This window comes from Hyla sarda, chromosome 1 (genome assembly GCF_029499605.1).
Source record: "Hyla sarda isolate aHylSar1 chromosome 1, aHylSar1.hap1, whole genome shotgun sequence".
NCBI lineage: Eukaryota > Metazoa > Chordata > Amphibia > Anura > Hylidae > Hyla > Hyla sarda.
In genome coordinates this window covers 356,083,924-356,096,499 of record NC_079189.1, presented here as the reverse complement: position 1 = coordinate 356,096,499, position 12,576 = coordinate 356,083,924, and the positions used below count along the sequence as shown (strand labels likewise).

The following is a 12,576-nucleotide window of genomic DNA, read 5'->3' as shown; positions in this document are numbered from 1 at the left end:
TTTGTGTTTAATTTTTTAATGCATATCGAATAAATGGAGAAGTTTTTACTATCTACACCACTGCTATCAATATAAATTGGAAACCTGTTAGATTTTTAATGCATTCAACTTTATTTATTTTTTTTGGTGGGGATTTACCTGAGCAGACATAAAATCCTTAGTATTTTTTTGTGTGCTGGCACCCCCATAGACCATAAAGTTTGGATTAAAGAAGTGACTAGTTGTGATAAGGTTATCATCCTTTTCATTTGTCACAATGCCATTGTCTGAATGTTTAAATTAAATGGGCTCTGAAAGATAGAAAAACTTCTGATATGTTGTAAAGCATGCAAAACCAATAGGTTTTGCAATTGCTTTCATTACAAAATTTTCAGTATTTCATACTGAAAAATCCAGTCAAACAACTGCCCCCTCCCCCCCCCCCCCCTCCCCTTCCCCGGCTGCTTGGACACATACTAGTCCTCCTGTGTCCATGCATCATCACCTATGTCATGGACACACTTCCTTGATTGACAGCTGTGAGTGCAGGGCTCACAGCTGGTGGAAAAATCCACCCTCTATCAGCTTGTGTCCCGCTACTGTCAGTGAGGACAAGCTGGGAGTTGTAGTTTTGCTAATGCTAGGGGAGATGTGAGCAGACAGCATACTGAGGGAGGGGGCGGAGGCCTGCACAGTGTGGCCATGCCCCCTCCCTTTGATAGGAATTCAGAATAGTGGGCTAAATTAAAAGTGTAATAAAAAAATAAAGGTGCTAGACACATAAAAATTAGATGTATATGGTCAGGATTAGGTACTGAGTGATAAATTAAATAAAAAGTTTTTTTGTTAGATCTGACTGGTACACTTTAAGTCCCACAAGGACTTCTCCTTTTGATACTTTACCATTAAAATGCTAAAAGGATACCTTTACACTTTTATTCTATGATTTGTATATGTACATATCCATCACAGTGACTAGTTTCCTTATATGTATTGGTTTTCTACAGAGAAACAAAAATACCAAGAAGAATATAATTGTTGGACAGACAGTGATTGCAAAACACAGAAATACAAGATATTACAGCTGCAAGGTTACAGAAATAACTTCTCAGACCTTCTACGAAGTAGAGTTTGATGATGGATCTATAAGTAGGGACACGTTCCCAGAAGATATTGTTGTGAGTAGAAATAATATTTATTATTACTTTTTTATTATTCATTTTAATACCAATATTATTGTAAAACACATTTGACTCTTCAAATATAACATAATTTGCAAGAAGGCAGGCCATAAATAATAGGGCTGCTGTAGGCATACCTAGTTGGATCGGCCAAGCATGAATTGTTACTACAGAGAGCTCTGCTGCTGCAGGGAGAACACAAGATGACTTATTGAAATTCAGTGTTCTACATGCATTAGGGGGGCAGTCAGGCTGCCCCATAGACATTATTGATGTATACTGATGTCCTGTATATAATGTGTATAACCAGTTTTTAAATTGAAGTTGTTTGCTGGTTAAACACATTTTAAGATCTGCCAATATGTGGCCAGTCCCACTAATTTTGTCATTTACATTACATTTTAAACAAAGTATTCCTAAATAAAGCCTTTAAATAAAGGCCACTATGCTGAAAATCTGGTTAAGATGCAAAAGTATGGTAACAAAAAAAACAGAAGAGATGCTTTATTGTATGTGTACACATATAGACATACCTGTACTGTATGAGTGGTATAACTATGGATATGAACAACTGCATTTTCCAAGATGAATAGGCAAAACGTGTACTTCCCAAACAAAACTGAATCTAATTTTCTGAGACAGTGTGTAAAAATAAACAGCATAATGCAAATGTCTAATGGAAGATTATTTAAATGAAGGTATGTAATCACCATCTAGAAAATCATTTGAGAAGCTTAAGCCAGTATAATCATCGTCATCATCATTTATTTTTTTTTTTTATCACTGGTCATGTGGTCATAGCATGCCTTGTATTTTTAAGTCTTTAGGACAAAGGAATTTTGCTAAAAAGTGTGTAATTCAGAGTTTTTAAGTCTGTCTCCTCACCTGTTCAAATGAATTTGTGATGCGAAAACATAATTTTTGTTACTGATTGGAGCAATATACACACATGAAAACCTTGTTTCCATTTTCTGATTTCTATGTTTTTTTTTATTCCATTCAAAGGAATAGTAAAATTATCTGGGCATGCGGTCATTTTCAAGAGGTAATTCCACAGGGAGTAGGAGGCTGAGCTCTGAACTTCAGCTATTATAAAGGTCCAGACTTCTTTATAAACTGGTGTCACCTTTCACTGTAATGCTGCACTGATCACTTTCCTGCAGCTTCTTCCTTATTATCACAGACAGAACAGGTAGTCTCAGCTTAGTTTTAGTCCCTGTGGCCAAAATGAAAACAGCAAGATTTTAGGTTTAATTTAAAATGTAGATAGAAAAGATGGTAAGATGGGGGAAAAAAAAAAAAAAAAATGAAGTTTAACATAAAAACTTGATTTAAACAATAGGTAATTTTCTGATGACACATTCACATGTACCGTATCCTGCGCATAATCCTTTTCCTCCCTGCACAATGACCTCTGTGCAGATCACAGAGCATTCTTATTATACGAAGTCAATGAATCACTCTAGACTACAGACTCTAGGCTTCTATGGTCCATGTCCATGCTGCAAAATTGCTTCTCCCAGCACGTATACAAAATGAAATAAAGAAGATAACCTGAAAGTAAAAAAACAGTTTAAAAAAAGGAAATGTCAAAAGTTTTGATTGATAAATTGCTTAATCCTTCTAGTTCACTCCTTCCATCATCATAAACCACAACCTGCAATTATTTTTTAGTTTTCAACATTGATATTGTTCAGTATTTTCTGCTCTGTCTCACTGAGCTCCACAGACAGGTAAGGGGCATTCCCCAGCAGATGGGAAATAAGCTAAAGCCTTGCTTGGGAGAACTTCCTCCCTCACTCTGCTACACACTGCCCAGAACTGTTCAGTGTGGGATGGGCTGTGATTGTCTGAGGCTGAACACACAACGACACCCCCCCCCCCACCCCACTCCCGCTCTTAGCACTGAACTCTACAGTGTGTCAGCTCTGCCGGCATCATGGCTCAGTTTAGCTCACCTCAAAGGGAAAGTGAGCAGAAATATTCAAGACAATATTAAGCACTATAAACTGAAGGCATCATGAGTTTACAGTATAGCTCAGCTCAAAGGGAAGAAGAGCTGAAATATTCAGCTCTTTACACTTATGCTGAGCTGAGGTCCCACCTGCATTTCCTGACTTTTGTTTCTGCCAGGCTGCAACAGGAGACAATCTGCAAGCAGGACAGCAGGCAAGACCAGAAGGAGGACCCCTGGTGGTCAAGCTTTTAAAAGTTACACAGTTTTATTAAGAAGTATATTAGAAAAGTAATTTAAATAGGCTAATCTATAGCCTATTTATTTTTATTACTAATGACTGGTACCATTTAAGTACTTCACTTCCTGGTTTTAGCCATATCTGTCCACCTTCACCATACAGACCCTTAGACTTATAATGGAGTTGCTAAGAGAAGCTGGATGGAGATCACTTTTAGCCAGGGAGGGAAGCTCTGAAAGATGCACTTCTTCCCCTTTGTTCTAATGATTGATGGGAGTTTTAGCTCACAACTGAGGAAAACCTGTTTTTGTCTGTGATATATCAAAATCTAAAAGAGTTACTGTCATTAGTAAGACAATTAAAAAAAAATGGTTGTCAAAGTAGTAATGTGCCCTAAGACCTGTATGCATCATAATATGCATGTTTTTATATGTAAAATAGCTTTTGATATGTATAACTATGCTCACACTTTTTGCACTTCTTAAGGGTGAGGCCGTTTCTTCAGGACCATGACAAACTTGCTCCATTCCTCCCCCCCTCCTTTTCCCTTTTCATGAGGTCTGCACAAAAATGTTTACATTTGCAAAGCTTTGTGCCCAAATTACATGCTTTATATAGTCTAATGCAGCCATGTGAACCTAATGCAGTGATTCCCGACCGGGGTCCTGCGGCTCCAGCAGGCAAATTTTTTTTTTTTTTTTTTTAAATCTCCCTCCCTGACCTTCGCATCGCGGCGGCACAGGGGGGAAGGAACCCTGCATGCACATTGCGTACACAGAGTTTCCCTTCCCCCTGCGGTGCCGTGAGCGAGGGACAGGCGCGCAGGCCGGGAGGGGTTGAATGCAATGGTGATAGTGCACCGCATTGTTCCCGGCCCGCCTGATGTTAGCAGGCCCAGCCTGATGTTAGCAGGCCCAGCCTGATGTTAGCAGGCCCAGCCTGATGTTAGCAGGCCCAGCCTGATGTTAGCAGGCCCAGCCTGATGTTAGCAGGCCCAGCCTGATGTTAGCAGGCCCAGCCTGATGTTAGCAGGCCCAGCCTGATGTTAGCAGGCCCAGCCTGATGTTAGCAGGCCCAGCCTGATGTTAGCAGGCCCAGCCTGATGTTAGCAGGCCCAGCCTGATGTTAGCAGGCCCAGCCTGATGTTAGCAGGCCCAGCCTGATGTTAGCAGGCCCAGCCTGATGTTAGCAGGCCCAGCCTGATGTTAGCAGGCCCCGCCTGATGTTAGCAGGCCCCGCCTGATGTTAGCAGGCCCCGCCTGATGTTAGCAGGCCCCGCCTGATGTTAGCAGGCCCCGCCTGATGTTACCCGGCCCCGCCTGATGTTACCCGGCCCCGCCTGATGTTACCCGGCCCCCCGCAGAAGGATGTCTCAGCTCAGCTTAAGGTAGTGTACCCTCTCCACTCTGTCACCCCTTCCACCCCCCTTTGTCACTTCTGTTACCCCCTTTCACCCTTGTCCACTTTCCTGTCATCCATGTCTACCTTTTCTGCCCGTCACCCATGTTCCCCACACCTCTGACCACCCACAATCTACCCCCTATCACCAATGTCCAACCCCCACTATTCACCCCTCTGTCCCTTTGTCACCCCTGTCCACCCCTCTGTTACCACCTTGTCACCCCTTAGTTACTTCCTTTCACCCTTGTCCACTTTCCGGTCATCCATGTCCACCTTATCCGTCCCTGTCACCCATGTTCACTACCCCTCTGACCACCCCCCAATCTACCCCCCTATTACCAATGTCCAACCCCCACTATTCACCCCTCTGTCCCTTTGTCACCCCTGTCCACACCTCTTTTACCACCTTGTCACTCCTGTCCACCTCTCTGCTACCACCTTGTCACTCCTGTCCACCCCTCTTTTACGCCCTACACCCCTCTGTCACCCATGTACACTCTGCTACACCCCTAGCACCCCTCTGTCACCCATGTACACCATTCTACCCCCCCAACACCCCTCTGTCACCAATGTACACTCCTCTACACCCCCCGGTGACCCATGTAAACCCCTCTGTCACCCCCTCTGCCCCCGTCACCTATACACTCTTCTACAACCATCTGTCACCATGTACCCTCTGTCAACCCTGTACACCCCCTGTCACCTATGTTGTACACTTCTCTACACACCTTTGTCACCCATGTACACTACTCTACACCCCTCTGTCACCCATGTACACTCCTCTACACACCTGTCACCCATGTACACCTTTCTGCACCCTTCTGTTACCCCTCTGTTACCCTTTTACACCTAAATGCCCCTGTATTCCTCATCACTTCTAAAAGGGGAATCTGGAGGCTGATGCTGGTTAACTGCGGAGCCTAATAGGTTTGTTTTGCAGGTTTAACAGTGAAGAATTGTGGCTGGAAGACATTTTTATAATTTTTATTATGCCAAAAAATTTACATTTGAAAAGTTTTGTGCCCAAAGTACATGCATATAAATAATTTACCTTGTATTGCTTGTCAGAGTGCATGCAAATGCTCCTTTTCTGAAAAGACTGCAAGCTGTCTCGATCTCACAGAGGTTTAGCTTACACTGGTGAAAGCTTGATTATACACTGTACTGAGGCACAGCAGGGAGATAACCACACCCAAAGGTCCAAAATATCTTGTTGTAAGGACCAAAAAGACTTGGTTGCCGTGGTTTGTTTACAAAATTAAAGGAGTAGTGTGGAAGGACTTTTTATGCTCCTATTGTGCCCGGGCTACACTGCAAAACAAACGAACATTAACTCGCTTTCCACCATTCTTCCGTTCTGTCGCTATTTGTCTTCAGTTCTCTGGTACCAATCTCATTCCTACTTCCGTGTGACTGGATCGGCACACTGCAATCAGCGTATTGCCAGCCGCAGCGATGTCCCGCCGCAGTTGGTGATAGGCTGAGCACAGTATCATGTAAGGAGCCCAGTTTCTGCCTTCACCCTTCTGCACGTGCAACGAAAGAACGGTGGAAGATTAGTAATTTATTTTATTTTTTTTTAACTTTTGGCAGCCCGGGCACAATAGGAGCATAAGTCCTTCCACACTGCTCCTTTAAAGAGAGACAGATCCCTAGTGGCCATTTTTTTAAAGGGGTACTCCGGTGCTTACACATCTTATCCCTTATCCCGTATCACGCCCCCTCCCGTAGGCTTGCATTGAGGGGCAGAGCGTGACGTCACACAGGGGCGGGGGCGTGACGTCACATGCCGCCGGCTCTGCGGTCGAGCGTAATCAGACCCGGAGCGACCACGCTCCGGGCACTGATTACAAACTGGGTGCCGCATGCATGCCCCCAGCTGCGGGACTCCCGCGATCAGGCATCTTATCCCCTATCCTTTGGATAGGGGATAACATGTGTAAGCACCGGAGTACCCCTTTAAACAATATTTTTCCAATCTTTAAATTGTTCCCTTAAAGAAGATTAAAAAAAGATCCTGGAATACCTCTGGCCCCAGTTGATTTAAAAAAATAAATAAATAAAGTTTGACACCGGAGTGGTGGAAATTTTTTATTTTTTTTAAAATCAACTGGTGGCAGAAAGTCAGAGGTATTTCAGGATCTTTTTTAATTTGACTATGCTGCAGAGGCTGTAAAGTTAGTGTAGTTCATAATATAGTGTCTGTACCTGTGTGTGATAGTTTTCTCACAATTCTTCTGTGATTATCGCCCCAATATTTATTTTTAACAGCATATAAAATTGTGTCTCAGGATTTCCCAGGTTACAGTGCGTCGAGATCTGACATCACTAGTCAGGTGATCAGAGGTAGCCTGTCCTGCTTCTATTTTGAAACAGCTGTATGCCCCCTGGTTAGAAAGTGTTTCAATGGGTGTGGTGGCTGATGTGTGGGGGAAGGAAAGGGACCTCATGCTTGCAAGCATGGAACTGTGGGATGTGTAGTTTAGAGAACAAAATGCAATAGGTAATGCCTAGTTCTGTCAGGTAAGTACTAAAATCACCTTATGGTTGATTACCCCTTTAAACAGATTTGTAAATTAACTAATGTAAATAGAAGTGTAGGAAGGCACCAAATGCTGGAATGAATCTCGGGGGTTAATATTGAAAGCCAAACGGATGTAGCTCAGCGAGACCCAACATATGAAGAAAAGCCTGGGCTGTGGTGCTAGGATATAAACGGAAAATAGAATAGTATATAATGTGTGTAAAGAAAAAATAAAGCATATCCGCACTCACCGCCGGGTTAGGCTGTCGGAGCTCCTATATGGAGAGTCACGCCGGACCGTAGCTGCAGAGACGTTGTAGCGGTCAGAGGCTATAACCAGTTATTTTGCGCATTCACGCTTCGTCCTAGCCTGAGGCCGGACGAAGCGAATGCGCGAAATAACCAGTTATAGCCTCTGAGCGCAAAAACGTCTCTGCAGCTACGGTCTGGCGTGACTCTCGATATAGGAGCTCCAACAGCCTAACCCGGCGGTGAGTGCGGATCTGCTTTATTTCTTCTTTACACAGATTTGTAAATTACTTCTATTAAAAATTCTTAATCCTTCCAGCTAGTGGCTGTATACTATAGAGGACATTTTTTTCTTTTGGGATTTCTTTTCTGTCATGACCACAGTGCTCTCTGCTGACTCCTCTGTCCATTTTAGGAACTCTCCAGAGCAGCATATGTTTGCTATGGGGATTTTCTCCTGCTGTGGACAGTTCCTGACATGGACAAAGGTGTCAGCAGGGAGCACTGTGGTTGTGACAGAAAAGAAATCCCAAAAGAAAATAATTTCCTCCATAGTATACAACAGCTGTTAAGTACTGGAAGGATTAAGATTCTTTAATAGAAGTTATGTACAAATATGTTTAACTTTTTGGCATCAGTTGATCTAACCTGTTGGCCCCGCGTCATAGGGGGTCGGGCTCGGCCGTGGATAATAGCGCGCTGTACTGATCGTGGTGCCACACGCTATTGACCCTTTAGACACGGCATTCAAAGTTGAACGCCCAGTCTAAAGTGAAAATAAACTAATGCCGGTTAGCTCAGGGGGCTGTTAGGGATCCCGAACAGCTGTAGGACAGCAGGAGGGTCCCCTACCTTCCTCCTCACTGTCTGATCGCCGAATGACTGCTCAGTGGCTGAGATCCAGGCATGAGTGGTCAAGCGGCAGAATCATTGATCAATGTTTTCCTATAAGAAACCAGTGATCAATGTAAAAGATCAGTGTGTGCTGTGTTATAGCCCCCTATGGGAGCTATAACACTGCAAATAAAAAGTGGTAGAAAAAAGTTAATAAAGATCATTTAACCCCTTCCCTAATAAAAGTTTGGATCACCCCCCTTTTCCCATAAAAAAAAAAAAAAAAACTGTATAAATAAAAATAAACGTGTGATATCGCCGTGTGCGGAAATGTCCGAATTATAAAAATATATTGTTAATTAAACCGCACGGTCAATGGCGTGCACGCAAATAAATTCCAAAGTCCAAAGCAGCGTATTTTTGGTCACTTTTTATATCATGAAAAAATTTATAAAAAGCGATCAAAAAGTCCGATCAATACAAACATGGTACCGATAAAAACGGCGCAAAAAATTAGCCCTCATACCACCCCATACATGCAAAAATAAAAAAGTTATAGGGGTCAGAAGATAACAATTTTAAACGTATAAATTTTCCTGCATGTACCGGTAGTTATGATTTTTTCCAGAAGTACGACAAAATCAAACCTTTATAATTAGGGTATCATTTTAACCGTATGGACCTACAGAATAAAGATAAGGGGTAATTTTTACCCAAAAATGCACTCCGTAGAAACAGAAGCCCCCAAAAGTTACAAAATTGCGTTTTTTCTTCAATTTTGTCGCACAATGATTTTTTTTCCATTGCGCTGTAGATTTTTGCGTAAAACTACTGATGTCATTACAAAGTAAAATTGGTAGCGCAAAAAAGAAGCCATCATATGGATTTTTAGGTGCAAAATTGAAAGGGTTCTGATTTTTAAAAGGTAAGGGCGAAAAATGAAAGTGCAAAAACAGAAAAACCCTCCATCCCCAAAGGGTTAAAAAAAGTTTTCCACCGGAGTACTCCTTTAAAGGGGTACTTCTGTAGAAAAAAACATTTTCACTGGTTGATTTAAAAAAAAAAAAAAATATTCTGCTGGAGTACCCCTTTATAATAGTACACCTTATTCTGCAAAAAAAGAACAAGCCCTCATACGGCAATGTCAATGGGAAAATGTTAAAGGTGTGCTTCTGAGAACATGGGGATTTAAAGAAAAACAAAATTAAAGCAAAGTAACAAAAATTGACTGCATTCTTATGTAGTAAAAAAAAAGGCATGTATGTTGCGAAATATAATCTGGATCTACGGTCAGTTTTTTTTATTATTCTCATAGAATGAATTGTCCCAATGGGTCCAGAGATCTGTATTTATCCACTAAACTTTAACAGCCAATTCTGTGTATTAACTTTTGATAGCACATGAGCCTTCACCTTACACCCTTTACTTTCAGTACAGTTTGCTTTTAACAAATGACACTTATTTAAGACCAACGCTTGTCTTCAAGTACAAGGAAAAACTTGCCGTGAAAATACTTCCTGAAAAAACTAAATGCATAACACAAAGTTCTTTCAACTGTAATAAAAACAATGACAAGCTGGTAGAAATGACAGATTACACTGTGCAAGTCAAGGTTGAAATTTACGGTTTAGTTCATTTATTTTTAAACACTATTTTAATGAAACTCTAAATGCTGAGCCATTTGTATGTATTGTTTTGCCTGGTCTGAAACTTTTTGTTTAAATGGAAGCATGTCTGACAATTTGCTTTCTACATTCACCCTTCAGGCAGATAAAGGCTGAAGCAGGTTCTGCAGCACAGCCTACATTGTTCTCTTGACAGATCCTGTGTAACTTGCTTTGTTCCAGAAGTCATCTGAGTTAAATACATGCCTACCTTTAGTCCGCAGCAATGAAAAACATTTTTTTGGAAACAAAATAATTATTTAACTAATAATAACTAAACATTAAATGGGCACTGTCACCAACTTTATTTTTTGATATGTTGTAGTACTTATGTACTACAACATATCTCTAATATACTTTTATTATTATTTTTTTTTCATTAAAAAAGTTTAATTTACATTTAAAAACCGGCCACTGAAAAAGGACTGATTTTGGATTGGCAATCAGTCCTTTTTCAGTTAGGCTGCACTCACTCCCTGCCTGTCAATCAGACAGGCAGAAGCGAGCGCATTGGCTCCCCGGCCACTGGCTGGGAGGCCACTCCTCCCGCACATCGCCGCCTCGTTGCCGCCGCTGTCCCTGCACGCCCGCTGCCGGACTCTGCAGTAACTGCAAGTGTAATGAGGGAACGGGGTATGCAGGGGGGGCGGAGTGAACGGGCTAGTGCCGTAGCAGGGGGGGGGAACTGGCTAGCAAAAAAAAAAAAATTTCCCTTTAAGTAAATCCCTTATTAACCACAGATTTCTATCATATGCAGTTATTCTAGCAAAAAAGTGTTTGTCAACATTTTTTGTGAGTTACTGTACATGAGAGTCCTTGGTCAATGTTCCCTCTGGCATATTCATGCTGCGTGTTATTAGTCACTCATTCATTCTACAATTTGAATAAACCGTAAACCACATCAGGAGTTTTGGCACCTTAGGGTGTAGTTACAAGCATTATTTCATGCTATTTTCATGACTGTTGTAATTAATTTTGTGTTAAGGACAATTTTAAGGACAATTTCCAATTTTCCATAAAGGTGTAGATTTAAGTTACAATATGCAAGAAGGTACAACATATTATCTTGAGGGAGCACTGTACTTAGTAGTATGCCCCTATAATGCATTTTTGCTAATATAGAACTGTGTATAGGGTGGGGCACTACAAGGGCATATTACTGAGTGTGGAGGTACTTTTGTGGCATTATACATTGTGAAGCACACAAAGGGGCATACTACTGTGTTGGGGGGCACTATAAGGGCATAATACTGTGTATGGGGACTCTTGAAGCATTGTCCTGTCAGTCAGGCAGTAAAGGAGAATTTTACTCTGTGGGCACTACAGGGGAAATATATTCTGTGTAGGGGCACTATAAGCGCATTTTACTATATGTGGGAGCATTAGAGATGGATTATACTGTCTGGAGCATACAAGATGTTTGCGAAGGGCATAAAATGGTTTTGAGACACTAAAGGGGCAATGTACAATAATTTGGGGTCATAAGGGGGCATAATACTGTGTGGGGGCCATATTGGGGCATGATAGAGCATGATATCAATTCATTATAAATAACTGAAACAAAACCTATAAGTCTCTAATGTAACAGACTATTTTATGGTCCTTTCCCTGTGTCCCTTTTTGCTAACCTGCCAAATGGTAATTGTATCCCAGCCCTAGGGTCAGCAGAGATTGCTTCCTCCCACATTTCAGCATCATATAATGATAACCTTACCTTCAAATTCTCTATTCTTCTCTACCTTAGTCCCTTAAAGGGGTGTGGTATCCACTTTGGGTGTGGTATTAAAATTTGTCTACCTTCATTTCACTTCAATAGAAGTGCTGCACCCAACCTGGAGGCAGACTGGGAGAGGTCTTTGAAAGAAATTATCTCTGTTTTCGATTCCTGGATAACCCCTAAACTATTACGTTTGTATAAAAAAAAAAAAATCCATTTAAAAATCTCCATATACAGGGGTTAGACAAAACTACTAGAGCACTCCTATTTTTGCATAGTTAAATGGGTACTCGGTGGAAAACACTTTGTTTTTAATCAACTGGTGCCAGAAAGTTAAACAGTTTTGTAAATTACTTCAATTTAAAAATCGTTAACCTTCCAGTACTTATTAGCTGCTTTATACTAGAGAGAGAGTTCCTTTCTTTTTGGATTTCTTTTTTTTTCCTGTCCACGGTGCTCTCTGCTGACACCTCTGTCCATTTTAGGAACTGTCCAGATTAGAAGCATATCCCCATAGCAAACCTATCCTGCTCTGGACAGTTCCTGACATGGACAGAGGTGTCAGCAGAGAGCACTGTGGACAGACAAAAAAAGAAATCCGAAAAGAAAAGAACTTCCTCTGTAGTGTAAAGCAGCTAATAAGTACTGAAAAGATAAAGATGTTTTAAATATAAGTAATTTACAAATCTGTTTAACTTTCTGGCACCAGTTAATAAAAACAAAATGTTTTCCACCTTTACCCCTTTAAGTTGAGCTCTTCCTGTCACACCTGCCATCATCAGTAATGCCCCTTTTTCCCTCAGTTACATAGCTTTTACCACTATTGGTAAAC

At 41.4% G+C, this 12,576-nt stretch overlaps 1 protein-coding gene across 3 annotated transcripts in view; it reads left to right on the top strand.

The window, feature by feature from the left end:
• Positions 1-12,576, top strand: part of KDM4C (lysine demethylase 4C) — a 459,478-nt gene that overhangs the window by 382,545 nt on the left and 64,357 nt on the right. For all 3 annotated transcript variants that reach the window (XM_056521848.1, XM_056521837.1, XM_056521858.1), the window contains one exon: positions 987-1,157. In XM_056521848.1, coding sequence (XP_056377823.1) covers positions 987-1,157 — 171 coding nt within the window. The remainder of the gene's footprint in view (positions 1-986; positions 1,158-12,576) is intronic.